At 50.6% G+C, this 26158-nt stretch overlaps 1 protein-coding gene across 2 annotated transcripts; it reads right to left on the reverse strand.

Annotated features, from left to right (window-relative positions):
• Nucleotides 1-1789: 1789 nt before the first annotated feature.
• On the reverse strand, nt 1790-24397 carry LOC146250891 (helicase ARIP4-like). Of its 2 annotated transcripts, none has more exons than XM_084679769.1 (21): nt 24031-24397; nt 15566-15791; nt 13946-14064; nt 13698-13808; nt 11907-12121; nt 11608-11790; nt 11301-11434; nt 10808-11004; nt 10039-10381; nt 9744-9921; nt 9438-9659; nt 9035-9153; nt 8760-8878; nt 8097-8196; nt 7699-7904; nt 7256-7431; nt 6677-6873; nt 6346-6542; nt 6074-6163; nt 5381-5476; nt 1790-5240 (listed from the first exon to the last, which is right to left on the reverse strand). In XM_084679769.1, exons 1-21 carry the CDS (start codon nt 24062-24064, stop codon nt 4105-4107), a joined length of 4398 nt encoding a protein of 1465 aa, XP_084535895.1. In that variant the 5' UTR covers nt 24065-24397; the 3' UTR covers nt 1790-4104. The 2 variants fall into 2 exon arrangements, with proteins under 2 accessions (XP_084535895.1, XP_084535894.1); XM_084679768.1 differs by having other exon boundaries at nt 13698-13811.
• Nucleotides 24398-26158: the final 1761 nt, after the last annotated feature.

The following is a 26158-nucleotide window of genomic DNA, read 5'->3' on the forward strand; positions in this document are numbered from 1 at the left end:
CATTATCAAATGATTCCCGCACTGAAAACTTTAGTTATGTGAGAGCCATTGCAGTCTTGGTGAGATCAGAATGGGTCCGTTGTAGATCCTTGTAGGGCTAACCAGTGACCTTGTTTCACATTCAGAACATTCAAAGCAGCGCACAGCAATCCTATTGTCTTATCTTGACTCCAGAGTTAAATAAATATTGATTCAGCAGGCAGTAATACCGGTTTGAAAGACAAACAGACAAAGGGTGTCACTAACACGTTTGTGTTTTATTCAGGAACAAATGGCCATAATAGAAAATTCATGATTAAACCAAAAACTCACATTTTGCAAATGTAAAAAAGACAACATTTGACAGAAAAATGCAACAGGAAGCATCACTTTTTTACACGAAAACAGCAACAAATGTGAAAGTGTGATAAAACACTGAGGGACAATGTGACAGAGCTGTACCTCCCAGGTAGCCACAAGACTGTCCAGAAAGAATGGTCCTTCTACTGGTTGACTGAATACTCGCTCAAACACAAACTTATAGCCAGTGTCATTAAATAATGATAATGTTTCACACTCTAACATGTTTCTATCCTTAAAAGACTACGTATCATAAGAATGGTTATGATGGTTAACCCAGTCTCCAGTGATGGACAAATAGATGGTTTTTAGTCAGGCACTTTTCTGAGGACTTGTAGTTGCCATGCAAGCCAAGGACCCCCCAGCCAGTCACCAATAAAGAGTTTATAGTATTTTACTGAAACGCCTACGCTCAATATATTTAATGACAGTGACAGTAGCATGCCGTGACATAGGCTCCTCTTGCTAGTTGGGACCATATCCTTATAAAGATGTTATTGGAATGGATGAACGTAGCCTGTACGCAATCACAGAAAACATCTATTTTTCTTGCTCTGTCTATTTCCCACTCCCACAAATGAATGCAAGGGTTCTGTAATGTTGACAGAACAACAGCACTCAGAACAGCACTTTACTTCTTGATTTCCATGTAAAACAGAGAGCAGAGTTTCATCTCAAGCCTGGGGGGAGCTACCACACAAATGACACAATTGTTTGAAAGACCTAGCGAAACATAAACGTGTCTAGATGATATATAGCCTGTATGATATGTATGATACAGGGACATACTGGGTCACAACACTGTCATCTTTCCATTCCCAAAGCGATAGAATACACACAGTAACAATGAAGTAAAAGCACTTGCTTCCCTAACTCGTCAGACTCTTGCATAGCTAATGTTATATCTCCTAAGGCTGCTATGATCATCTAAGTGATGACATCTAAATAGTTCTAGTTTACTGATGACTATCAACTTGAAGGCAGACATATAACTATAGACTAATTTATGTAAAATGTATGTATAACGTCATGCAAAGTCGACAGACACAATTGAAGCTTGGCTACATACAAACAAACCAGAATGTGAGTGTCCTTGTTTAGTTCACAGACACCTGGGCTGGCTCAACACGTTCATCTGTTGCTGCCTGTCACAGGCTGAGACAGCTGAATCATGACTGAGTGTCACAAGCGACAAGTGTCACACTATTTTACATCTACGTACAGCTGTATTTTCTTTTTGTAAATGCTTGATTTCATCCCATCGACAGTTTATTTTAAAGAAGCTCAAAAAACACTTTGTAATATCAATGGGTTGTTTGTGGGAATCTGTGAATGTGTATGCGTGCGTGCGTGAGTGAGTGTGTGTGGATATGTGTGTGACGAACTCAGGTGGTGGGGTGAAATTGAGGTGCTTGTAATGGTTAACAAAGTAAATGAAAGTGACATGCCATTCAAAACATGTTTCTTTTATTCACAAACGTCAATAGAGATCGTAAAAGCCAATCGACGTCATTCCGATCCACCAACACCTGTCTAATGAGCGCAGCAGCAGCCTCTTTGTCTGCTTTGACAAAACAACAGTCAGTTGGTCGCTAACTGAACCAATCTATAAATAAATACTTAAATTCAAGTAGAAAGCTACGAAAAAAAGCAGTCGGTATAACAACAGAAATCAGTAAATCCTGTGGAAACGAGCTTTAGTTTGCTCCTCAGGTCAGATGGAGAATCAGCAGGAGGGCGTCTGGGTGATATGAACATGAAACAATCAGGAGGCCTTCTCTCTGCTGACACCTAGTGGTTACTCCATGACCGCTTGTGATTGGTTGGTCCTGTACACTGTCACATTGGGGCGAGACGTTCGCTCACATTAATGACTTTTATCAAAGTCACGGAGCAACTACAACCTCAATCTTCCCCCATCAAAATCCCCTTACAAACAGAAACACCAAAAGTAGTACAAAAATAAAAAATACAAATGAATAAATATGCACTTTCATAAATTAATTTGGTAAATACTCACATGAAAAAGGAAATGGAAAGCACAGACTTAAGTATGGGATGAATGACTTGAATGAATTCAAGAACAAAAGTTCTGCAGACCAACTGTTGAATCTTTGCTGTTGGAACGTGAGAATGTGAGGAAAACTCAGGTCCATACAGGACAGCCCCCTGCAGATCTCTCTAGGAGAGGGGCCGTAGGTACCCGCAGGAACTGCTAAAAACCATGACAGAATCCCCCATTAAAGAGTTGTGTCATCAGCACCAGATCACCCCCCTGCCCCTCACTGCCAATCCAATCAACTGGAAACCTTGTTTTACATGTTGTTTTCCAGTGGCATTGACAGTAATTTAATGTAATCCTACTATTGCTCTTTGCAATGGGCTCTCACTGGAAGTATACTAAAGGAATCCCTGTGCTTGTAACCATGTTGATGTGCTGGGACCAAATTAAGGACAAACTTTTAGCTCCCTTAAAGCTGAGGTGCGGCAACACTCAATTGTACGATGTCATTTAGTTGTCCATCTTTTTGGCACAGCTGAGGTTTTCTCACAAGATGATTTTGGTTTTTAACAACGATAACAACATTATTATACGAGGACAACCTGTGTTGCTCTCTTCCAAGATAAAATAGAAACAAGAATTCAATAAATATAATGGATTCTTCTAAATACCTAAGGCAGAGTGAGTCAGATGACTGACTCTTTTGGAGTCCTTGAACCATAGGAAAACAGGGGAAAGTGACTGTGTGTGTGTGGACATGACGCATGTGTGTTCCTGGTGTGTGTGTGTGTGTGTGTGTGTGTGTGTGGGGGGGGGGGGGGGTTTGCTGCAGTGTGTGTTTTGCATCATTTGAGCTAAGCTACAGTAAAACTCCTCTCCTCTCACAGCTCACATTCAGAGAGACAGAGGCAAGGCATCTTGTACGGGCCATCCCTCTGGGACGCGTCACAGGAACACCGTTCTACATTGTCACCTGGAGGCAACAGCGTTTGGAGGATTCGTCAAAGATTATATACATTACAAAATAGGAAAGAAAATCGATTTTTTCCCACTCTGATGCCTGGCTGTGCCCTAAGGCTTGTGTTTTAAAGGCAGACTTATGCATACATTCTTTTGAGTTGAAAGTTTCCATTTTCTCCGGGTTGTTTCGTTGCTGTTTTTCTTAAGGAGATGAAAGTCATCACAATGATCCCATAGAAAAAACAACAACACAATACTACTGTGCTGGCAGTTCAAGAGGTCAAGGTCAATTGAAAGAGAATTGGTAAATGGCAGTCTACCATTTGAACAATTTTAAGTAAAAAAAAAGGAATAAAGAAAAAGCTCAGTAGCACAGAATACAATCAATATCAATGACGAGAGCCTGAAGTCTTCTACCATACAGGCGTCAATCTACTGACTACATCGAACAAACTGGTTCAACAAGGCTAATCTAAGATCGTTGGTAATCAATCAACTAGAAGTCTTTCCAAAAGGCAGTAACCCAAAACAGCCACACAGTGCAACTGTTAAATCACTGTAGGCCCCGACTAACAGTTAAGAATCAACCAGTGATGTGTAAGCTAAGCCAGTCCGAGGCCCAATTTCGAAAGCGCCAAGTCATTAGGTCTCCATACTGGTTGTCTATCACCCTTTGTAATCTTTTGTCTTAAATAAGATATTCAGCATCCACATTTGTTGCTTTGTCCTGGGAGTCTTGCACGCAGAGACTCAGGGATGCGCTTCGTTTTCTCACTGGGGACTGGACAGCGAGGAGCCACCGACTATTGTCCCATAACCTCGATGACGTCGTCATCATCATCGTCGTCGTCGTCGTCATCATCCCCCTCGTCTGAGCTGCTTCTGCGATCGTCGCCGTTTTCCGTTGAGCCGTGTCCGTCCGGACGAAGCAGGCCCGAGGAGGGGGAGGGGGAGGAGCTGGAGGAGGAAGTAGGGGTGTAGTGGGACAGGAAGCTGGCTCCGGCCGGGCCGGGCATGGCAGCAGGGAGACCCCCGGGGAGGACGGAGGCTGGGTAGAGCCCCCCCAGAGCCTGGCTGTAGGGCAGATGGTAGCCAGAGGGCAGCATGCCCGCCATGCCCGCCGCACCCAACATGAAGGGAGGCAGGGCGCCCAGGCCGGAGCTGGCAGTAGCAGCCGAGGAGGAGGAGAAGGAGGACGACGGGGTGGGAGTGGAGGTGGTGGAGGAGGAGGAAGAACGGGAGGAGGAGCTAGGCAGGGCCCCACCCCCCAGATGGAAGGGCTCAGGGGTCATCGGGAATACAAGGCGGGGGTCTCCCATCTGGCCAGGGGGTTGGAAGTAGGGCGAGCCCGCCCCCATGAAGAGGGGGTGTCCCATGGGGCCCATGGCCCCCAGCATGGCGGGGCTGAGGCCCAGGGAGGGCAGGCCGCAGGCTCCGGGGAAGGGGAAGCCCGAGGAGGGTGGCGGGGCGGAGGAACGAGTGCCGGGGCCCGGCTGCTTAATGGCACGCTCGTCCAATGAGGGGCTGGAGGCCTTGCGCTTGGCAGCACGCAGGTCCAGCGCGGCCGTGGCGTCCACGTTGGGCCGGACGGGGCCAGGAGCGACGGCGTCTCCCTGACGTTTTCCGCTGGCGCTTGCTGGGTTGTCTGTGGTCACCCGCTCACCGTTGGTGTACATGCCGGCGGTGGTCGGGTGGCTGTTGTTTTTGGTGCTCTCTGGCGCCCTCTCCTGGGGACCTCCGGACACAGCAGAGGGCGGGGTCTCACGGGGCCCTGCTTCGTCCCCGGGCCTGGCCGCGTAGCGCTGCAGCTCGCTCAGGATATCGAGGCCGTCTGGGGAGACGGGGCGGGGCGCACCCTCAGACGACAGCTGCTCCCGGTCAGCTGACACGAAGGCACTGCCGCCATTGGTGGACACGTCTTCTGGCGGATTCTGGGCATCTATGTTTGAGAAGAGGGAGAGAAAGGCAGAGAGGGTCAGCATTGCTTTATAAGATATGACTCAGCTATTTGAATCCTTTAATAAGTTCAAAGGTTGGTGTACAGTCCAGTGTCCAGGGCACTGTCGGTATCTGTGTCACCTTTGGGTCCGGCAGCACAGTTCTCCTCTCCTGGCTTGGGCTTAGCTGCAGCTCGGATGGCAAATATCCTCCCATCACTTGCCCTGATGTAGGTTCCTGAGAGAGAGAAAGAGAGAGAGAGGTTAAATCCAGAATGGTCCTGACACTCAGACAGACAGACAGATCAGCAGACAGACAGACAGACAGATCAGCAGACAGACAGACAGATCAGCAGACAGACAGACAGACAGATCAGCGGACAGACAGATCAGCAGACAGACAGACAGATCAGCAGACAGACAGACAGACAGATCAGCAGACGGACAGACAGATCAGCAGACGGACAGACACATCAGCAGGCAGACAGACAGACAGATCAGCAGACAGACAGATCAGCATACAGACAGACAGACAGACAGACTGACAGACAGATCAGCAGACAGACAGATCAGCAGACAGACAGACAGATCAGCAGACAGACAGACAGACAGACAGACAGACAGATCAGCAGACAGACAGACAGACAGATCAGCAGACATACAGACAGACAGATCAGCAGACGGACAGACACATCAGCAGGCAGACAGACAGACAGATCAGCAGACAGACAGATCAGCATACAGACAGACAGACAGACAGACAGATCAGCAGACAGACAGACAGACAGATCAGCAGACAGACAGACAGACAGAGAGACAGACAGGGGCATCTTACCCTTGGATCCTCTGATGACATGGATGCTCTCCCCAGCACTGATCCTGGCCTTGACGTCTGTGGAGCTGTGGGCTCCAGGAATAACTATGTCTGTCAGAGGGAGAGAGGGAAATTTGAGCCTCACAGTGTGTGTGTGTGTGTGAGAGAGAGAGAGAGAGAGAGAGAGAGAGAGAGAGAGAGAGAGAAAAGAAGAGAGCAGAGGGTAAAGAGAGAGAGAGAGAAAGAGAGAAAAGGTCATGGAGAGAGAGTGAGTACCAGAGATAGTGACTGACCAGTGGTGGTGACTATCTTCTGGACGAACACGCCGGCCTTCTGGAGGTAGTTCACTGGGAAGCCTGAATTGGAGTCGGACGCTGGCAGGGAGGCGGAGCCTGGGGCGGCCTGCCGCGGCACCACGGGGACCGGAGTGGACGGGACAGGCCGGACGCTGGCCCCCGGCTTCTCTTCTGGACGGGTAGGGGGCGGGCGCCTGGAGGCGGGGAAGAGGAGGGTGACGGCGAGAGAGGACGACGAGAATCGAGAGCGGAAGTTGGGAGTCAGTCACTTGAAACTAGCATTTTTGTCTCTGTGTATGTGTGTGTGTGTGTGGTTCTGGCCGCTCACCAGTTGCGCTGGCTGAAGGCGGGGATGTTGGTGAGGCTCTGGTCGCTGGCGGGGTAATAGTGGGCGTAGGATGGGCGGGTGTAGGGCACCGACGCCCTCTTCTCGTCCTCGTAGCTCTTCCTGGCCGCCTTCTTCTCAGCCTTGGTGAGCTTCAGCTCCCTCCTATCCATCAGCAGGGACTCGTGGTGGAAGGGTTGCTGGAGAAACACACACACACACAGATAGTGAGATGGAGTGTGGTGGTGATTTGGGCACTGGCTGAATCTAATGAGCATACAGTCGTGACAAGGCAAGGGCGGAGGTGTGTGTGCGTGTACCTTGGTGATGAGGTGAGGGTGTGTGTGTGTGTGTACCTTGGTGATGAGGTGAGGGTGTGTGTGTGTGTGTACCTTGGTGATGAGGTGAGGGTGTGTGTGTGTGTGTACCTTGGTGATGAGGTGAGGGTGTGTGTGTGTGTGTACCTTGGTGATGAGGTGAGGGTGTGTGTGTGTGTGTACCTTGGTGATGAGGTGAGGGTGTGTGTGTGTGTGTGTGTGTGTACCTTGGTGATGAGGTGAGGGTGTGTGTGTGTGTGTGTACCTTGGTGATGAGGTGAGGGTGGAGCTGGCAGGCCTTCCTGATCACCGTCTCCATGTGCTCCTCGCTCTGCAGCTGCACCTGCCACGCCTCGGGCTCCTCCTCCACAAAGTGCAGCAGAGACTCCACCTCCCTGCGCGTGAACGCCAGCACGGGGTTCAGGTCGTCCACCACGCGGTCTGAAACCACACCCAAACGGCCCTGCGTCAGCCCGGCGTGCCCGTGTGGGAGAGTGTGTGTGTGGGAGTGTGTGTGTGTGGGTGTGTGTGTGTGCGTGAAAGGTCAGTGTGTGGTTCAGTTCAGCCGCCACTCTGTCTCCTCACACAAACCAAGGCTGAAAAGCGTCCGCATCGATATCTAACTGCACCTGTGTTGCACTGTCTGGTAAAACCGTTCAAACTGTGCCCTTCTTGCTAAATGAATGAAGTGGGTGCGCAGATCCTCACCAGACATGCCCTGTTTGGAGATCTGCCGGTCGTAGATCTTCTTCTCCAGGGTGAAGTCGCACACCAGCCGGTAGATGTGGCAGGGCTTCTTCTGGCCGTAGCGGTAGACACGGCACACGGCCTGGGCGTCGTGGCATGGGTTCCAGGAGGCGTCAAACACCACCACGCGGTTGGCCCCGATCAGGTTCACCCCCAGACAGCCCGCCCTGGAGGAGGGAGGGGGCATGCTGTTGAGAAGCCTGACGTGCGTGTGGGTGGGTGGGTGTCGGAGAGTGATTTGGAGCACATTTGAGAGAATGTGTGTCATGTTGTGTGTGTTGGAGTGTTACTGTGGGTGTAAAAGAGAGAGAGTGTAAATGTGTGTGTGTGTGTGTGTAAAAGGGATAACTGTGTGATACCTGGTGGAGAGCAGGAAAACCCAGGCAGACGTGTTTGAGGGGTCGTTGAACTGGTTGATCAGTCTCTCCCTCTCCGAAGCAGATGTACTGCCATCCAGACCTGGTGACAAGCAAACAGTCAGGCAATCAACCAAACAGTCAGTCAATCAATCAATCAAACAGTCAGGCAATCAAACAAACAGTAAGTCAATCAACCAACCAAACAGTCAGGCAATCAACCAGTCAGTCAGTCAATCAACCCACCAAACAGTCAGTCAATCAACCAAACAGTCAGTCAATCAACCCACCAAACAGTCAGTCAATGAACCAAACAGTCAGGCAATCAACCAAACAGTAAGTCAATCAACCAAACAAACAGGCAATCAACCAAAAAGACAGGCAATCAACCAGTCAGTCAGTCAATCAACTAACCAAACAGTCAGTCAATCAACCAAACAGTCAGTCAACCAAACTGTCCATCAGATACTCAGTACACTGGACACAGAGGATAATTTAGACATGTAGAAAACCACCAGCAGGGGGCGATCACCCATGTCACTAAATTACGTAATGCAGAGAGGGAAAGAATTGCAACCCCTGAATACCAGTCCATCCATTTGTCACAACATACAAGCTATTGAGCAGCAAAAACAAAAGCAATTTCCATGGCAACAGGGTACTCACGGTAGTAGTTTTGGTTGCGGGTCCAGTTCTGTTTCTGGGTTTGGTTCTGGCCTGGACTTGGGGGAAGCTGCCTCTTGGCAAGAAACTCTTCAATGACAGTCAGGGTGGACAGACTCTGACTGCAGCGAGGACAGAGAGAAGAGAGGGAGGGGGTAGAAAGAGAGAGAGCAGGTTGTGAGAGAAGCCTATTTCTAAACACAAACATTCACCCGCCCACTTCTTGTTCAGTCACGGTCTCTTGTCTCCCCCATAGCGACAAGGTCCAGCCTTCTCACCTGAACACCAGGATCTTGTCTCCCGTACGGACGCTCTCCTCGATCAGGTGGAACAGCAGCACCATCTTGGCAGAGTTCTCCAGGACGCCCGTCTCATAGCCACTCATAATGTCCTTGGCCTGCACAGGGAGACAGTGGTCAACAACTGATGATGCCTGAGTCCACGCACATATCTCAGTTGTGGGGTCAACAACGACCGCCGTCATTATCATTGGGGGCCGAGGGGGGGGGGGGGGGGGTAGCTAAGAGGTGAGGTCAGTGTAGTGCCAGAACGCCATAAAAACAATTTTTGGACGTTTTTTGGACCGTCTTGAGCACCGTTTAAGTTGTGTGACACACGCAACCCCACACACACGCTCACTACACCACACACACCCGCAAACCTGCAAGCGCGCGCACATACCCATTCGTAGGTGACGACCTGATTGGCCTTCTCCTGCAAGGCAGTGAGGCTCAGCCCTCCAATGGCGTCGGGGTTCTCCGTCTCCGGGAGCTTGGCCTTCTGATTGGTTGGGGGGCAACGGGCGGGGCCTGTGGTGGTGATGTCATCCAGGTCCAGGTCTTGCTCATTGACCAGGTTCTCCTTTTGGAGCGTCTCGTACAGAACGTCTGGGTGGTTCCAGATCTGGGCGGGGGGGAGAAGGAGGAGTTACAACACGTTGACACATACACACACACATACACACGCACACTCCAGACTCGGACGTACCTTGCAGCAGACGCAGAAGGCCTTGAGAGGGTTGAGGCTGAGCCAGCCAGAGTTCCCTGCCTCTCGGAAGCGGTTCATGAACTCTGTGTAGAGCGTCCTCTGCAGAGGGGACAGCCTCACCAGGATCACATGCTCGTCCTTGGAGGGCAGCTGGTCCCTCAGCACGTCGTGGCCCCGCCTGGAACACACACACACACACACGCGGTTAAACATTCAATCCTCAAACTCCAGTAGGCTGTTGTACATGGCCACACCCCCTCAGCACGACCCCTCACCCCGAGCCACGACCCCTCACCTCTGGACAAACCCCTCCAGCAGACTGTGCAGCACGTGGCTCCGGTAGCGCATCAGCCTCAGGTCCTGGGCGGTGCTGTCCACACACTGGCCGTTCAGAATGGGCCTCTCGAACATGTTGCTGAACTCCTGCCGCGTGCCCAGGAAGTCGGGCCTCACAAAGTCCACCATGCACCAGTACTCCAGCAGGCTGTTCTGGAGCGGGTAGCCGGTGAGCACCACTCTGCGCTGGGTGTGGATGTGCTTCAGGGCCTGCGAGGTGCTGGCGTGGCAGTTCTTGATGCGGTGGCCCTCGTCACAGATCACCACGTCCGGGCCGGGCCGAGACAGGGCGCGCTCGATGCCTAAGGGGGGAAGGGGAACGTCAGCGCCGACGCCGCATGCGCACGTACGATACATGTGTGTTTGTGTACATACGTATGTTGAGTATATATGCAACAGTGTGTACCCACATATGTATGTACTGTACATGTGAGTGCGTATACACGATATGCATGTACGACACTTGGGTCTGTGGATACATAATATGTGCTGTATGTCCGGGCTCAGATGGCTGAGCGGTTAGGGAGTTGGGCTATTAATCAAAAGGTTGGTGGTTTGATTCCCGGCCGTGCAAAATGACGTTGTGTCCTCGGTCAAGGCACTTTACCCTACTTGCCACAGGGAGAATGTCCCTGTACGTACTGTAAGTCGCTCTGGATAAGAGCGTCTGCTAAATGACTAAATGTAAATGTGTGTACAACACGCGTGTGTGCGTGCTCTCCCCTGACCTCCGAGCAGCTCCTGTTGGCGGTCCTCCTCGTCCAGGTCGACGACCACAGGGCACGCCTGCTTCTTGCTCTTCCTCTTCCTCCCCGCCACAAAGCTCTTCTTCATGGACAGCAGGCGGTACATCTCGTAGCCCATCAGCAGCACGCCGCCGGCGGAAGCCCAGTCCTCCACGACCCTAGCCCTGGAGGCTGTGGTCCTGGGGGGCGGGGAGGAAGGAGAGAGACAGACAGAGAGAGAGACAGAGAGACAGACAGAGATAGAGACAGAGACAGAGAGACAGAGAGAGAGAGAGAGAGAGAGAGAGAGAGAAAGAGACAGAGAAAAAGATAGACAGAAAGAAAAGAGGACAGAAGAGAGAGGCAGGAGAGAGGAAATCCAGAGAACAGGACGACAAGGCACGATGAGTCTCCAAACACAGCTTCTAAAGGGACATTCACACACGTCAGAATAGAAGAGTCCCAACAGTGCAGTGGCTCCCCGGCTGAGACTCACTTGTGCTCGTCGTTGAGGATGTGCACCTTGAAGGTGCGAGGGGTCACGAGGGCGGGGTCTGTATCCGGGGGCAACGCCTCAGGGGGAGGCACCCAGAGGTTGAACTCTGCCAGCCAATTCTGCAATGTGTTGACCTGCAGACAGGGAGGGACGAGAGAGAGAGAGAGAGAGAGAGAGAGAGAGAGAGAGAGAGAGAGAGAAAAAGAGAGACCGGAGGGAATGAGAACGAGGGAGATACTCACCCTCTCCACAGGAAGACTGTCTAAAATCACCAAAGATGCGCATGTACGTGTGTGTGTGTACTCACAGGGACGATGGCCAGCACGGTGTGCGCCTGGGTGTGCCTCAGCAGGACGTCGATGAAGGAGATGACCTGCAGGGTCTTGCCCAGGCCCATGCTGTGGGCCAGGATGCAGCCCAAGCCACTGCTGCTCTCAAACCTCTGCAGAGACTCCACCAGGTTGTCATACAGGAACCGGATCCCTCCGATCTAGACCCGACCCGGGAGGACACTGTGAGACTGAGGCCCCGCTGTCGGATCTGGCCGGACAGTTCGAAACGAGAATCGAGAATCGGCCCTGGCGCGTGCTGGTTGCCGGGGGTTACCTGGTGGGGCTTGACGGCGTGGGCTAGCTGAGGGGACAGGAAGAGGTCGGGGTCGGAAGCCGGGTGGTTCAGGTTGACCAGGACACGCCCGCTGGCGTCGGGTTGGTTGAGTGCGTCGTCGACGTGGGCCACGCCCTTCGGCGTGGCGTCGCCGTCGTCGGATGCCGCGCCGGGGATGTGGAGGTCGTCCTCCCCCGAGCTGAGGTCAATCACATCTTTTGGGGAAGGAGGGGGGGGGGAGAAGGGGTGAGGGAAGTGGAGAAGAGTAGAGAGGAGGGTGGAAGGAGTTGCTGTTAGATGTGCGTGTATCAAGGTGGAAGTGGAGGGGAGCACTTAAAGAGTCCGTGTCTAATTAGCCACCAGTGTCACTACGGAGTGATTATGCTACACAAGCATAATCAATATAGCACACACGCAAGAGAGAGAGACAGAGAGAGAGAGACACAGAGCTTATGCAAGAGAAGACGGATTATACAAGGGGGATTACAGCATAGGGCAAAGGGGTTATGTAACCCCTGTGAGAAGAAGTTAGTGCACTGACTATGGCCAGGGCAGGAAGCAGGGCAGGGGGCAGGATTGGAGGAAGGGGAGGAGGCAGGAGGCAGGGTGAGAGGCAGGGCATGTAACCAGGATGAATGGCACACTTGTCCCACAGCACAGTTTAGTCCCTGAACTGACATGACATTCAAACTGGGCGAGAGACCTTATCTCCTACTGTCTCTCTCTCACTGTCTGGGAAATGATCAGGCCAGTCTGTGGGGAGACGAGATGGCAATGGATGTATGTGTGTGTCTGTATGTGTGTGTGTGTGTGTGTGTTTTGTGTGTGAGTGTGTTTGTGTGTATGTGTACGTGTGTGTGTCTAAATAGAGAAAGAAAGGAGGAGTGACAAGGAGAGAAAGAGAGGGAGAAAAATATGTGGTTATTATGTGTGTGTGTGTATGTGTGTGAGTGTATGTGAGGGTGTGTGTGTGTGTGTGTGAGGTTGTATGTGTGTGTGTGTGTATGTGTTTGAGTGAGTGACACAGGGGAAAAGAACATCATGTTCCTGTTTGGGCTAATAGTATACTCAACTGTTCCTGACTTGGCTGTGCCTACACTGCTAATCTCACAGCACTGCTGTGTGTGTGTGTGTGTGTGCATGCGTGTGTGTGTGTGCGTGCGTGTGATACTAACTGCTTCTAATGCCAGGTGGTATAAGGAGAGCCCTCCCTATATCTCACAGCCTGTCTGACCCAGGGTTTTCGGTGAGCCTCGACACAGCAGGAGACTCCAGCCACACTTTCCCACAGGAGTCAGCGCTGGCTCAGTGACATCATCACACTACCTTTTAGACAGGAAGCAGTATTTGCTGGAGGAAGTAAGATCTAGGGTAGGGAGCAGGATCTACTGTAGGGAGAACTGTAGGAAGTAGGATCTACTTTAGAAAGTAGGATCTACTGTAGAGAGTATTCTAGAGAATGTTGTAGGTAGTATAGCGTGTTCTAGGGAGAAGAATGTTTTAGGGAGTAAAAAGTGTTGTAGGTAGAAGGGAATGTTCTTGGGCTGTAGGCAGCTGTGGGGGGGGCGGGGGGGGGGGGGGCAAGACTTGACACTGAGACGGCAGATAAGTGGGTCATGCTGAGCCTAGCTGTTCACAGAACAGACCAAATAAATCACACCCAGAGAGGAGAGAGAGGGAGAGAGAGAGAGAGAGAGAGAGAGAGAGGAGAGAGAGAGAGAGAGAGAGAGAGAGAGAGAGAGAGAGAGAGAGAGAGAGAGAGAGAGAGAGAGCAGTGAGGATGTGTCTTACCGTCTCTGAGGGGAGGTGTTGCGCGGGCCAGGCCCTTGCTGTCCTGCTGCCCGATGCTGCTGGGGCCCAGACAGATGTCAGCCTGCTGGCCTGCGCTGCTCTGGGAGAGCCCTGCTGCACAAACACACTGGACCTCAACCCACAGTCCACACAGCACACACTGCCTTCTGGACAGACCAATCCAGTGGGTGAGCGTGTGGGTGGGTGGATTTGAGTGTTTTTGTGTGTGCGTGTGCGTGCGTTCTCACCAAGCGCGTAGTCAGACGGGAGGTCTTTCCTCGGGTGTTTGAGGCGGCATCGCCTCTCCAGTTCCTCCTGGTGGGCGGCCTTGGTCACGGCATCCAACTGGTGCTCCTTCAGTAGCTTTCTAGAGGGATGGAGACAGAGAGACAGAGAGAAACAGAGAGACAGAGAGAAACAGAGAGACAGAGAGAGAGAGAGACAGAGAATCAGAGGGAGGGATAGAGACAGAGAGAGAGAGAGAAACAGAGAGAGAGAGACAGAGAATCAGAGGGAGGGATAGAGACAGAGAGAGAGACAAAGAATCAGAGGGAGGGATAGAGACAGAGAGAGAGACAAAGAATCAGAGGGAGGGATAGAGACAGAGAGAGAGACAAAGAATCAGAGGGAGGGATAGAGACAGAGAGAGAGACAAAGAATCAGAGGGAGGGATAGAGACAGAGAGAGAGACAGAGAATCAGAGGGAGGGAGAGAGACAGAGAGAGAGACAAAGAATCAGAGGGAGGGATAGAGACAGAGAGAGAGACAGAGAATCAGAGGGAGGGATAGAGACAGAGAGAGAGACAGAGAATCAGAGGGAGGGAGAGAGACAGAGAGAGAGAGAGAAACAGAGAGAGAGAGACAGAGAATCAGAGGGAGGGATAGAGAGAGAGAGAGAGACAAAGAATCAGGGGGAGGGATAGAGACAGAGAGAGAGACAGAGAATCAGAGGGAGGGAGAGAGATAGAGAGAGAGACAGAGAATCAGAGGGAGGGAGAGAGATAGAGAGAGAGACAGAGAATCAGAGGGAGGGAGAGAGATAGAGAGAGGGAGACGGAGAGAGAGGGGGAGAGAGAGATCAGAACCAGCCACAGGGTTTTATGGCAAAAAGAACCAAAGCCAGATGTCATGGGGATTTGGCGTTACTAATACTGCGTGTTTTAGGTTTGTGTTTTGATGCGTGCCTGTGTGTGTGTGTCTGCAAGCATGCCCTGTGTACGAGCTTGTCCTTGTGGACACACGTGTGAGTGTGTGAGGGTTTGGCGCTGTCAATTTGTAGTAAACTCAGGGGATGTATGCCCACTCATGTCCATGTTAATGAGCTTCCAGACTGTGAGTCAGACTGAACTGCTGTGTTAAGAGGCTGGATACACTGGCCTCCCAGAGGATCTGCAGCAAGCTCACACACACACACACACACACACACACACACACACACGCAACTCGTCGATGGATGTCTGTGGATGTACAGACATTCTGAAGTGGGGAGGGAAGGCTAAAAACTAGAATGGTTGAGAAGGGGACAGTTGAGAAAGAATGTTGCGAATGCTCTAGAAGTACAGTCTCCACGTGGAGGGCACTCGGTGTGTTTGATTTGAGGAGGTAATCCTCCCTGCACAGGGAACAAGGTGAATCCAGGTGAGCTAGTTGGTTGAGAGGTGAAAGGTCCTACCTGATGTTAAGGTTAACTAGTCAGGGCTGAGAGGTGAAAGGTCATACCTAATGTTAAGGTTAACTAGTCAGGGCTGAGAGGTGAAAGGTCATACCTGATGTTAAGGTTGACTAGTCAGGGCTGAGAGGTGAAAGGTCATACCTGATGTTAAGGTTAACTACTCGGGGCTGAGGGGGTGAAAGGTGAGAGGTCGTACCTGATGTTGCGTCTCATGTGTGCAGGTTTAGACGATCTCTTCTTGGAGCTGGCCAGGGAGCGGGAGGTGCTCTGGGTGGCGTGTCGCGACGGGGGGGGCCTGGAGAGGGGCCGGGAGGGCGTCTCCCCACCCGAAGGTGAGGCGGAAGGGGGGGTACACTGCCATCCTGCTGAGTCTCCCCTCTGGGCCTCGGCCTCTGACCTCAAGGGGCCACTATGGGGCTGGTCTGTAGAGAGAGGGGGGGGGGAGAGGGTGTTACGATGTCCAACACAAACCACCATGACTTAGCATTTGTTAGATGTGCTTGTTCCGTCCTGGTCACCTCGGTACACAGTCTGTGGAGGGGATGAATATGGACAGCGGCGAATACAACAAAGAGATTGACAAAATCAAAAAACAGCTGCATTGAGAGCTCCAGCTAATCAGTAGCGTGTGTGTGTGTGTGTGTGTGTGTCAATGACACCGTCTGGCCCTGCTTGCCAGGGACACAGTGAACCACATCTGAGAGCTTACATAAGAGCTGGGTCATAAATATGGAGAACTTATGAAACCTGGAGAGACGAGGAGGCGGAAAGGACAAGAGGAGGGGAGAAGAAAAGAGAGTAAAAGTGTTTGATCCAATTTGAAATGTAATTTAAAAGGAGGAGAACTAACAACCTACGGGGTTGTGAACCGGCAGTTTCTCTCCAGACTGTGTCACCCCTTCTGCTTGAACAGCCGTCAAATCTCATGCACCAGCCCCCTTCCTCCTCTCTCTCCCTCTCCCTAATTTTTGTACCTCCCTCCCTCCCTCCCTCCGCCTTGTTAGGAATGTTCCATACAGCACTTGGCCTTGTCTGACCCCTGGCTGGTGCTCACATAGATGACAGCAGTCTATACATGGCGTTCTACAGAGGCTCCCCTGTATAAGACCCAACCAAACTGTACATCACTGTACACACTGTACTGTGGTATGTCTGATCTAGGGCACTAGCAGATTCCCAGCTTGCCTCTCTCTCATTCAATATCCCTCTCTCCATCTCTGGAGTTAAGAGAAGAAAGGCGATACGTTTCCAGGTTTGGTTTTGATGAAGCTCCACTATAAGGACAATGGGAAGCAGAACACGCACTTTTTGCCAGGGTTACACCCCCCCCCCCCCCCACTCCCCGCACTAAAACACTTGAAGAACAGTTGCATAACGATTCTCGAAATCCTTGCCTCTCAATCATACACACCCAGCTTGGAACAGGACGCACTCATATACAGAGAGAGGAGAGGGAGAGAGAGAGAGAGAGGGAGGGAGGTAGAGACAGAGGGAGAGAGAGAGAGAGAGAGAGAGAGAGAGAGAGAGAGAGAGAGAGAGAGGGAGGTAGAGACAGAGAGAGAGAGAGAGAGAGGTAGAGACAGAGGGAGAGAGAGAGAGAGAGAGAGAGAGGGAGGTAGAGACAGAGGGAGAGAGACAGCCGAAGGGACTAAAAGATAATTTCCCAAGAGATACGTGCACTTCGGGGAGACGAGTGAGCTGGGTACAAACAGCCAGTTCTGGGAGGATACTGTTACTTCAGGACTAACCAGCGGTGTTCTCCTTCTCACACACACACAGGCACACACACACACACAGGCACACACACACACAGGCACACACACGCACACACACAGGCACACCCGCTATGAGGACAACAGTCATCAACCACCTTAGAGGTGGTGGGGATGGTGACCAATGACACGTCAGTGAGACGGACTGATCAGACTGTCCACATCAGGTGGTGTCTGGTGGTCAGTTCTTGCTTATCAATGTCATTTAGGGAGTGTCAATATATATATATATATATATACAGACACACAGACACACACACACACACAGACTGCTCCTCCAGACAGTTGAGACAGGTTACACAATCCTCAGTTATATAACACAGAAAGGCCTCGATTCTCCGCACAGGACCCAGGAAACCAAAACCCAAATGAATCACACTAAACAAATCACCACACAAACGCACGCACACACGCAAGCACACACACACACGAAACATCTTGCCAAGAGGAGCGGGTGCCGTGGTAACGATAAGCGTGTCAGCGGTCCAATGATAATAGCCACTGCGATAATAAGGGTGGTACTTTGAGACACACACACGTTATATAAGGCTACCCAGAAAATAATACAGGGGTTTGGATGAAACCCGCCTTGTCACAACTCAAATTGACTGACATTTGCTTTAACCGATGACATTACAGACAGGGGATACCTGACGCCGAAGACTAGTAGATAACATTTACAATTATTCTTTTTTTTTTTTTATCCAAAGCGATTTCCAAGAGAGAGCTTTACAAAGTGCATAGGTCACTGATAATAACAACAAAGCCCCAAAGCATTGCGGGTAGCCAAAACAAGAAGCACACATTGTGAACAAACAAAAAATAAGTGCCAAAGGGAAGAACCATAAGAGCATGTAGTTAAGCAAGTTACAATTAAACAACATGAATCTCTACGTGCAATTGGTACCTGTAGAAAAAGCAAGCAACAATAAAAATGAAAATAAGATGAACTAAAATAGAATATTTCGCAGCAAATACAACAGTTTAAATCAGTTACCACTAACCAACAAGAGCAACAAGTCTCTAAGCAAGAGTCATGTGATCCTTGAGGACACTAGCATTGGGTTCAGCAAACCATTCCTAAGTAGCATTGTACTCCTGGAACAAGTGCGTCTTGAGCCTTCTCTTGAAGGTGGAGAGACAGTCTGTGTCTCTGATGGAGGTGGGGAGTTGATTCCACCACTGGGGGGCCAGGCAGGAGAAGAGCTTGAGTTAGGACTGGGCGGTCTTGAGCGGTGGGACCACCAGGCGGTTGTCTGAAGAAGACCGTAGGTGGCGGGTGGGGGTGTAAGGCTGCAGGAGAGACTTGATGTAGTCGGGTGCAGTCCCGTTCACTGCTCGGAAGGTCAGTACCAGGGTCGTGAATCTGATGCGGGCCGTGATGGGTAGCCAGTGGAGGGAAATGAGGAGCGGAGTAACGTGGGAGCGTCTGGGTAGATTGTAGACCAGGCGGGCCGCTGCGTTCTGAATCCTCTGAAGAGGGCGGTTGCGCATGCTGGGAGACCGAGATAACAGAGGTCTAGTCCAGGAACAGGCAGTAAAACTAGATCGTAAAGAAAGAATGTAACCCAAACTGGTTGGGAGGCTGGCTTTCTGTCTGCCAGTCAGACATCAGTGATCCCTAGATTCTGTACTTTTTGTGCTTATAATCCTGCCTTGATGAATCCACTTGACACATAGAACCCAGACAGAAAACAGAACCAGTCTGAACACTGTCTCAGGGGAAATAGACAAATCCCTGTCGTTCATTAACACGCTGTCTTTCACAGCTGTTTGAATAACAGAGCACTGCCTGGGGTCCCCCCTCTGCTGCGGCTGGGGGGCTGCCCTGGGGGATAAATTCAATGCACTCCAAGAACACACATAGAGGAGGCATTGTGCCTGGGGAAGCATGGGTGTGGCATGGGTGTCTGTGTTTGTGTGTGGGTGAGACAGAGAAGTGGGAGGGGTTCTTTCTCCTTTTTGGAGGCATTCAAGGACACAGGTACCCCAGCATTGGAGTTAACTCCATGTCCTAATTCACTCCAGAAGCAGGCAGACTTTAGACCTGTTTTTCCGTTCCACATCTTTTGACACACGCATACACAAGCACACACACACACATGCTCTCTCTTTCACACACACATACACGCACATACACACTCTCACACACAATTACAATTTTACTGTGTGCTCTCTCTCTCTCTCTTTCTGTCTCTCTCTATCTCTCTCTCTCTCTCTCTCTCTCTCTCTCTCTCTGTCTTCCACTCTCCCTCTCTCATTTTCCAGACAGCTCCTATATTGTGGGGGGGCTCTAGTATTGGGAACATGCTTGTGTGTGTGTCTGTGTGTGCGTGAATGAGCATGGGGTTGCCTGAGAAGCCACAAGGTTATGTAACCGTGTAACCATGGGTACAGTGTGTTTATGTAACAGCGCTTTATTGCCCGGCGAGCGTCACAGAGAGCCAGGCCCGTGGTGGTGGGGGGGGTGTAACTCCCCTGCGTGGGAGGGTGTTTGGGGGGGAAGGGGGGTACAGTAAGTGAGCCCTGGAGACCTGCCCTAAACTGCTGCGACGCAGCAGGGGGAAGAGGAAGTGATGTCAAAGCATCTAGGTCATTCAGTTCCTCTACTGGTGCCAGCTGGGGCCATCACACTGGGGGGGCCGGGTGCCACTCAGCCCCCGCACCAGACCGCTAGCAGGCTAACACCTGGGGAGCACATAGGCTAGGAAGGAGGGAGGGGGGAACGAGGGAGGAGGGAATGAAGGAGGAGGGAGGAGGAGGGAACAGATTGCTGAAGCAGCAGCTATCACCAGTTTGTGGTTCTTGAACGCACCCGCAGATTTTTCACAAAATTGCTCTGTTATACTGAAATAGAAAAATACAGAAGACCAAAAAAAAGTATATCAAGACTATTTTCAAGTAAAGAATCTTGGGTGACTTTGCCCAGTAATGAATATATAAATATATATGGACGGAAAACGGCCTTCCTGTTTTATAATGTGTATGTGTGTGAGTGTGTGTGTGTCCCTGGTCTGTTGGACCAATAGAAGATTTTAAACCTGCGTAGGGGCTGTGCACTCTGTAAACACACACTTGTAGGCTGGATTGAGCGTAATCTGTAATCTATAATCTGTAATCTGACGTAGAGAGAGGGGGAGACTGTGCACCTGCCTTGGAGGGCTTTCCTCTCTGGTTCTGTGGGTCAGTGGCTCAGAGAACACGTGATCCAGAGAGAGAGATAGCGAGAGAGAGAGAGAGAGAGAGAGAGAGAGAGAGAGAGAGAGAGAGAGAGAGAGAGAGAGAGAGAGAGAGAGAGAGAGAGAGACTGAAAGACAGACAGACAGGGGAGAAGGGTGGAGTGAAGGGTAAAAAAAAGTGACAAAGGGGCAACAGGGAGAGAGCAGGGGAGAGAAGGGGGAGGGAGCAACAGAGCAACAAAGCTAACCCTAACCCTAACCCTAACCCTAACCCCTAACCCTAAAACTAAAGACGGGGAGAAGATGAAAGATTGAGAAGACACAGTCTACGTCCTGCAGTTTTATAATCAAGACAGAATACAATATGCAGGACTGACTAAAAACTGCAACTAAGAAACAAACATTGTCTCCTCGGTGGACTTGCTGTGCGCACAAAATGTGACGCACAGCAGACCAAATGTATACATTCCCTCTATTCATCCATCCATCCATTCACCTCAGCACCCCCAACAGCCTTCGTTCCAGCGGGCTATCCAGGGTGAAAACCAAGCTTTGTATTTGTGTTGCATAAGTCTATACCCCCGCTATACATTTCTAAAAGCTATCTTAAAACCTACCTTTGTACCAAAGCATTTAAGTAATTTTATCTCAGAAGGGTTTTACTACTTTTATTAGTTATATTATTGTTTTTATATAGATTATTATATATAGATTATATTATTATAGATTTGCAATTTTATTTTTATTTTTTTATCACTTGTATTATTGTTTTTATTGATTTCATGTAAAGCACCTTTAGCTACAATTCTTGTATAAAATGTGCTATATAAATAAAGTCTTACTTACTTACTTACCCCCCCCACACACACACACACACACAGCCTCCCCCCACTCCAACTGTCAGTCAGTGGGCTCAGGATCTGTTTTCAGCTCTGCAGCGAGGACCCCGCTCTGTTCAGACCTGGCAGTCAGGTGTTAGTCAGGAGGGGCGAGAGGCAGGTCGCTCTCCTCACTGTCACTCCTCTCTAGTGGGTCTGACCCAGTACCTCACATCCCACTCAGCAGTACCTCCCACCTCCAAACACACACACACACACACACACAAATCTCTCTTGTGCGCACTCATTTTAGCTATTGATTCGTTTTAAGGGGGTCAACGAGGCTCCATAGAATCAGTAATGAGGTCAATAGGAGTACTGTCGCTCTCTCTGTCAAACACATTTCCTGTGGTTAATAGCACAATAAGATGACCCAATTTCTGACTATCCCCTTACCCCCTGGTGTTTCACACACACACACACACACACACAGGCCACCAGTGCAATGAGGCTGGACTCAGGCAGGGGGACGCTTACATAACAGCAGCCTCTAGCTGTTATACAACCAGCGTGTTCGCAAGAACCGTACGTCCAGTCCAAACACATACTTACATTATGAGAGTGTGTGTGAGTGTGCGTCTGACTGGGTGTTTGTTTTTACCAATATCCACCTCATCTGGAACAGTGTGTTTGTTTAATAGTTGCTTTATTTCTAGGAAACCGAGCTATGTAGACACAGATAGACAGACATACAGACAGACAGAGACAGACAGAGACAGACAGACAGACAGACAGACAGACAGACAGACCTATGCTGGAGATGGGGGAGAGGGGGGCGATGGGGTCGTGGGGGGGACAGACAGACAGGCAGGCAGACAGACCAGGGTCAGATACAGGATTAGTAAAACATTCTTCCAAATACATGGACCCCCACTGTGCAGTGGAGATCAACTCCAGCCTCTAGATACAACAACATGAGGTACAAGTGGCAAGAACACACACACTTACAAAGACACACACACTGCCGCCTAGAGTCACTCCTACTCCACCAACTACAGCAGGACAACCAGCACCCCCCAACACCACCCAACTGCAGTGGGATAACCTGGGCCTGTTACTGAGTCTGTTACTCCGCCAAAGGTCTGTGCTGAGTCTGTTACTGGGCTACAATCTGTTTCTGGGTCTGTTACAGCGCTAAGGTCTGTTCCTGGGTCTGTTACTGCGCAAAGGTCTATTCCTGAGTCTGTTACTGCGCAAAGGTCTGTTACTGGGTCGGTTACTGTGCTAAGGTCTGTTCCTGGGTCTGTTACTGCACTACGGTCTGTTCCTGGGTCTGTTACTGCGCTACGGTCTGTTCCTGGGTCTGTTACTGCGCTACGGTCTGTTCCTGGGTCTGTTACTGGGTCTGCTGGACTGCTAGCCTCTGTGTGTTCCTGTGGGGTTGATCCAGCGTTGTGAAAGCATCCCCTGTGCTGTGCGGGAGCCAGGCGGGGAGAGCTCACTAGGCCAGTGTGTCACAGACTGAGGGAGATTAGCAACACCCGGTTGGGCAGCCAGGCAGACGCAGGCGTACTGCCCTCAAACATCGTAACCCTGTCGTGTAACCTGGAGCAGCGGACTGACTCCAGACACACACACACACACAGGATTTGCCAAACACTCCACATATTGTTTCAGTCATGCGAAAAACCCTTCGGTCATGGGTGAAAGAGAAGAATAATCTCCATGGACTTCGACACACACACACACACACTTCATCTTCAGCTAAGCCTGTGGAGAGATGCTGTACCGGGGTCTCACTGTGCTGGGAGACGAGGTCGGAGGTGTCCGTGGTCTTGTGATGCAGGCGTGGTGGGGGCGTGGCCTGTGCCTACATCATACCATTCTCATGAGGTCAATCCTCGTCCCTCGCTCCGGTTCCCTGTTCTCAGCTCCCTGCCAACACTGGTGTGTAGAACAGTACGGACTGGACCAGATAACGTCAGAGGGGGAATTCAAGGTTTGGTGATTCAGAGAGTCGTCTGGACAAGCAGCCAACCATGTTCTCTGACGGTCTCCTCCTCCAGGTCAATTCAACCGTCAGACATAGAGTGTGGAGATGAAATCGGAGGTTTCACGTTTCTTTCTACCTCAAACTGCTTCTGTCATCGACAGGCACAACGTGTTCATAGCACAGACGCGTGTAAGGTCATGAGGAGAAAGCAGTTCATCATCATCGACAATCGCCATCTTCCTCACCACCACCACCACCATCATCATCATCATCACCAACGCAGCATTTATGAAAGCATCGTCAGCTGGGGCTGGTTGTCACGGAAACCAAATAGTTGGTTCCTATTTGATGATCTGGCTGAACCCCGAGAGAGCCTCAATACTACTGGGTCTTAATCCGGCCAAAATCGACCAACCAGCACACAATCTGCTTTAGGTAACTGTAGGTATAGCCAATCAGAGAGCCGCATCAAACAGAACCCATCAGGGGCCGGCTGAACGGTAAGCGGAGAAATGAAAGAGAGAAAGAATGATTGAGAGGGAGGTTGAAAGAGAGACCTGTGGTGTGTGTGAGAGGGGGAAGGATGAAAGAAAAAGAGAGAAAGAATAAGGGAAAGCGATGACTGAGGAAAGGGGGTCTCTATGAATACATAATTAGGCAGGGCAGAGCCTTACACAACCTGTTAAGTAACCATGACGAAGATCACATCGGAGGAGCTACAAGTACAAACTAAACCACAACTGTGGGTAACATGCATGACAACTTCCTGTTTTTCACATCAAAATATTTCTTTTTTCAAAAATGTTCAGCCCTCTTCTCTATCTCTGGCCCTTCCACAGTGGCCCTGTACCCTGTTCAGAGATCAGGGGTGACCCAGGGGTCAGAGTTCATACGCTTACCTCCAAATGTTTCCGCCTCATCCAACAGTAGCATGTTTACGGCTGGGTTCGTGTGGAAGCTGGATAAAAGGTGGGTCGATGTCTCTGATGGTCCCTCACCTGCCCTGCTCTCTCTCTCTCTCTCTCTCTCTCTCTCTCTCTCTGTCCTAATGCAGAAGGTCCAGCTGGTTTTTCTACTTCCAAACTCTCTCTCCTCTTTCAGTCTCTCTCTCTCTCTTTCTCTCTCTCTCACACTTTTTATCTCTGTCTCTATCAGATACAAACTCACAGAAGTCTCTTTCTCTGTCTGGCTCTCTGACTATCTTAGTAACTCAACTTGTGACTGGCTGACTGACTGCCTGTGTGTAATCTGCTGCCTGTTGGTTGCTCTGCTGTGCGGTTCTGAATGCAGTCAGCCCAGCGCCACCAGGAAGCAGCTGAATACTCCTTACATAAGCTGGAGCTGGGGCCCCCGCGAGGGGGGCTTCAGACACACGCACACACACAAAGGTCTCCCCTCCACTTGTCTTTTGTAACGCACACCAACACACTACATTCAGGGCTGCATGCTCACTGACTGAGGTAACTTTCGCAATCATTTTCATGTGGATGTATAAATGTACATTTTCTCGCATCAGAAACCAGGAATGTAAGCCAATCAGGTTACATGGGAAAGTGTGAAGCAAAGAAGCAGAAAAACCTCAACTGATGTGAGCAGTCCCATCTGACAGCCTATCACTCACAACAGGTAGACTAGACCAGAAGCATCTATCAGACACCAACCCTTTTACACGCAGGTCAATGAAGACATGTATGGCTGAACCAGGTTAACACTGGACACACACAACACGAGGTGAACACAGAGTAGACAGATAAAGTACAGGATGAACACTACTCACCCATGTCAACTGTGTGTGTGTGGGGGGGGGGGGGGGGGAGTGTGTGTGTGGGGGGGGGGGTGCGAGTGTGCGTGTGTGTGTCGGGGGTGCGAGTGTGTGTGTGTGTGTGTGTGTGTGTGTGTGTGGGGGGTGCGAGTGTGTACAGGCGTCCGTGTGTAGGTCCTCTTGCCTGGCCGGGGGGTTATCCCATTGAGGTGTTTGAGGTCAACGGCAGCATGCCATGCTGTGTTTCTCCTCTCTCTGTGTGACATGCGCACAGCTCAAGAGGCCATGGGGACAATTATAAAACAATGGGTCGCTGAAAGCAGCCTTTCCTCTGCTGCCTGTCGGGAGCATCCCCAGCCCTGACACCTCCCCCATCCAAGCCGACACCACTGTTAGTGTGATGTCAGCAGGCCCCTCCCCCTCCAGCAACGCTGTCTTAGGTAACAAGGGCAGGAGAGTTCAAGGAACTAGGGGAATGAAGGACTCAGACATTTGGGAGGACAAAAATGGGAGGAAAATGTGGAGAAAAAAAACACAGAAAGACAAGAGAGAAAGAGAGAGTGAGAGAGATGAAGAGAGATGGGGAAAAGAGAGGGATGGAGAGAGATATGGAGATGGCGAGCGACAGAGAGAGAACCAAGAGGAAGGGTCCCTTAAATTAACTTTTCTAGGAGCATTCGACAAAAATACATCACATTAGCCTACTTATGTCAGCAGCACAGACACACACAGCCAGCACAGGGATCACACACACACAACAATGGAGGAACTGGCAACCACTTTCTGAAACAGAGAGACCACACACACACACACACACACATGTGCACAAACACAACCACACAGACACACACACCACGGGTGTATCATAACATTACACTCAAGCTCCGCCCTGGTTCGACCTGCTCTCCCCACTGTCAACTTTGCCACACTACCACACTTCTGTGCAAGTCTCTCTAGACACGCCTTTCCTTTCCTCTTCAAGATCCCATTTCTGTTTACATAAGAGGCTCCGGCCCATCGAGAGGCATAACAGTCACAGAGCCACTGGTAAACACCCCCCCCCCCCCCCCAACAGCCTGGGGGAAACGGCTCTTCGACCACAAAACGCACGGCCGGAGAGACAGGAAATGAACGTAATTATAAAATCGATGCGGTCTTGATGTGGCTAAAGTCCCTTTCTGTGGAGCGTGGGCGCTCAGAGTGCTGGGGTCACAGGAGGAGAGAGAGCACACCGAGGAAATGAGAGGGAACTTTGTCGCGCGTCA

Source organism: Hypomesus nipponensis, chromosome 18 (assembly GCF_054491055.1).
Source record: "Hypomesus nipponensis isolate SF chromosome 18, ASM5449105v1, whole genome shotgun sequence".
Taxonomy (NCBI): Eukaryota; Metazoa; Chordata; class Actinopteri; order Osmeriformes; family Osmeridae; genus Hypomesus; species Hypomesus nipponensis.

Excerpts from the sequence above, each read along its gene's own strand:
- LOC146250891 (XM_084679768.1), bottom strand. The coding sequence starts at position 24,064 with ATGCTACTGTTGGATGAGGCGGAAACATTTGGAG. Across the intron at positions 11,435-11,607 it reads CCGTGCTGGCCATCGTCCCT|GTCAACACATTGCAGAATTG; the intron begins GTGAGTACACAC and ends CCCTGTCTGCAG. Across the intron at positions 6,164-6,345 it reads GAAGATAGTCACCACCACTG|ACATAGTTATTCCTGGAGCC; the intron begins GTCAGTCACTAT and ends TCCCTCTGACAG.